This window comes from Triticum dicoccoides, chromosome 7A (genome assembly GCF_002162155.2).
Source record: "Triticum dicoccoides isolate Atlit2015 ecotype Zavitan chromosome 7A, WEW_v2.0, whole genome shotgun sequence".
NCBI lineage: Eukaryota > Viridiplantae > Streptophyta > Magnoliopsida > Poales > Poaceae > Triticum > Triticum dicoccoides.
This window is the reverse complement of record NC_041392.1, coordinates 645,336,077-645,338,426: the sequence shown is the minus strand read 5'-3', so window position 1 is coordinate 645,338,426 and position 2,350 is coordinate 645,336,077. Positions and strand designations below refer to the sequence as shown.

The 2,350-nt window shown below is 54.6% G+C and overlaps 1 protein-coding gene across 1 annotated transcript; it reads right to left on the bottom strand.

Annotated features, from left to right (window-relative positions):
• Positions 1 to 285: 285 nt before the first annotated feature.
• On the bottom strand, positions 286 to 1,636 carry LOC119331773 (E3 ubiquitin-protein ligase BOI-like). The gene is made up of 2 exons (XM_037604950.1): positions 1,125 to 1,636; positions 286 to 1,049 (listed from the first exon to the last, which is right to left on the bottom strand). The coding sequence occupies exons 1-2, from the start codon at positions 1,524 to 1,526 to the stop codon at positions 498 to 500; spliced, it is 954 nt and encodes a 317-aa protein (XP_037460847.1). The 5' UTR covers positions 1,527 to 1,636; the 3' UTR covers positions 286 to 497.
• Positions 1,637 to 2,350: the final 714 nt, after the last annotated feature.

The window sequence follows — 2,350 nt, the reverse complement described above, 5'->3', positions numbered from 1 at the left end:
ACGACGAGTAATTACCAACGAAATTAGATCAATATACATACTCAGCCCCCCCTATACTCGAATCCTGGCTCCGCCACTGATTGTCTCTAATGTCTTCATGTGTATGTTTACACTATCTCCACCATCTTCCATCGCGCTCATCTAAGTTGCCGCAAAACCTTTGGACACAATTTTTTAACCTTATTTTTAACACAATTTTCTAACCTATGTATTTAATTTGAAGCATATATCTGCAATACTACGATTTTTTTTGTTCTTGTTGAACAATTGATGCAACAGCTCGAGCAAAAAGCTAAATTGAACAAAAGAAGGGAACCCCCTTTTTTCTTGACATCAAGAAGGGAAAATCCTCCTCTGATATCTATGTCATCCAACCATTGCCCTATCAGCCCCGTCAACAACAACAAAAAAGGTGAAGGAAACAAAACTAAAGCCGACTCTGCTAGTAAAGTTTCAGAAGGAAACAAAACGTCGACTCTAAAACTATTCCTCCCGCATCACGAAAAGTTGACGCAGACGCTGCCATTCTTGGCGCTTCCGCACACCGGGCACGCCTGCGCCACGGCCGCGCACGGCGCGCACACGCAGAGGTGCCGGCACGGCAGCAGCAGCACAACGGCCGCGCCCTCGCGGCACCCCTTGCACCTTCCTGCTCCTGTCGCGTGACGCTCCTCCACTACCGGCGTGCCCACCTCCTCCTCCGGGCAGACGGGTACCTGGTTCTCCCCCCAGCAGCAGGACTCGGCGTCGTCTTCCTGACCGTGGCCGCTTCCACCGCCATGGACCGCCTGGACGTCGAGCGCCCGCTGAAGGTCGCCGCGGAGCACGTTGGCCGTGGCCTCGTGGGATTGCGCGACGTCGCGCCACATCTGAGCCTCCATGAAGAGGTTCCGAAGGCGCTCCTCGAGCGCCCAGTTCATGCTCCCGATCCGCTCAATCTCCTCGTCCTTGGCCTTGAGCCGCTTCGCCGCCCTGGCCTCCACGGCCGAGACGATAAGCCTCGTCTGGCTCTGCGTCTGCTCCGCCAAAGTAGTCCACATCTTTCTCGCCTGCATCATCGACCACGGTTAAAGCCTGAAACGCAAAGCATCGATCGGTGGCGGCGATTTGATCATGGGACTTACATGTTTGAGCAGGACGCTGTCGACGTCGGTGATCTGCTGCTGCGCGTGGGCCGCAAGAACGTCGGCCGCGCCAAGCATCGACGACTGCTCGTCGCGCCTCCGCTTCTTGGTGATCATTTCCTGAGCACAGTCGGGGCTGACGCCCTTCTTAGCCAGATCAGCCGCAGCCATCGCCAAGAACTCCGAATACTGCTCCGCGGCCGCCGTCGTCGTGGGCGGCGGCGGCAGCGGCAGCGCGAAGAGGTCCGCGTACGGCTGGTGCCCCCGCTGGCTCGGCACCGCAGCGGCATAACAAGGCCCACTGGCCGGCGTAGAAGCGGCGGAGGCGAGCTGGTGGTGACCGCCGCCGGCGCCGGTGGTGAGTAACATGTGGCGCAGGCGTTGCAGGTCCACGGAGGCCATGGCGATTGATGGGGCGCGCGCGTCGTCCGCTCCTATATATACAGCCAAGCCAAGGCGATGCGTCCCCGGCCGGAGTTAGTCAGATGTGGTGGGAGGTGCGGTCATCGATCGGCGAGGGTGGCAAAGAAACGAGGTCCGTAGATGGCAGGCAGCCGGGTATTTATGGTGCGTGACCGGGTTTTGGTTGGCGTCCACGTCCCCCGCCCCTGGCCCTGGCCTGAGTGAGAAAGCAACTGAAGATTAGATTGACCGGCCCTCGATAGTTAATCCTTCTCCTTTTCAGGAGGGATTTTCCTTTTATTTATGGCTTCCGTTTCAATCTCTCCCTAAATTTGGAGTGGAGACCACGAATTCGACGTGTCATATTACCTTTCTGCACCGAAATTGCTGGCTTTTCCGTTCCCGACGTATTCCATCGATCGGTTGACTAATTTGCAGAACTCAAGGCTGGCCATATACTGTATGTATATCGTTTAAGTTAGTATAGTATATGTTGTGGCGCCAAATCAGCAGGCATTGTTGAGGCTTAATTTGATCTCTGCACGAATCTTGGGGTGTAAGGAAACTTATGTCAAATCAAAACAAATTACGCGCTCTGGTCTCTGGACTTGGTAAAGATCAGGAATCGAAAGCCGTGGTTAGGGGAGGGCAATTCGGGGAGGAAGGAAACTGCATGCGCTTGGCGCGTTACGTACCACGCTCATGCGCTGCATCTGCATGCACTAAGCTCAGAGTCAACGTGCGTACTTTAATGTGCTACCTGAGATATTAGGCGTTTTTTGGCTGGCTAGCTGTATATATATATATATATATATATATATATA

Coding starts and splice junctions, on each gene's coding strand:
- LOC119331773 (XM_037604950.1), bottom strand. CDS start 1,526: ATGGCCTCCGTGGACCTGCAACGCCTGCGCCACATGTTACTCACCACC. Junction 1,050..1,124: donor ACAGCGTCCTGCTCAAACAT/GTAAGTCCCATG, acceptor TCGATGATGCAG/GCGAGAAAGATGTGGACTAC.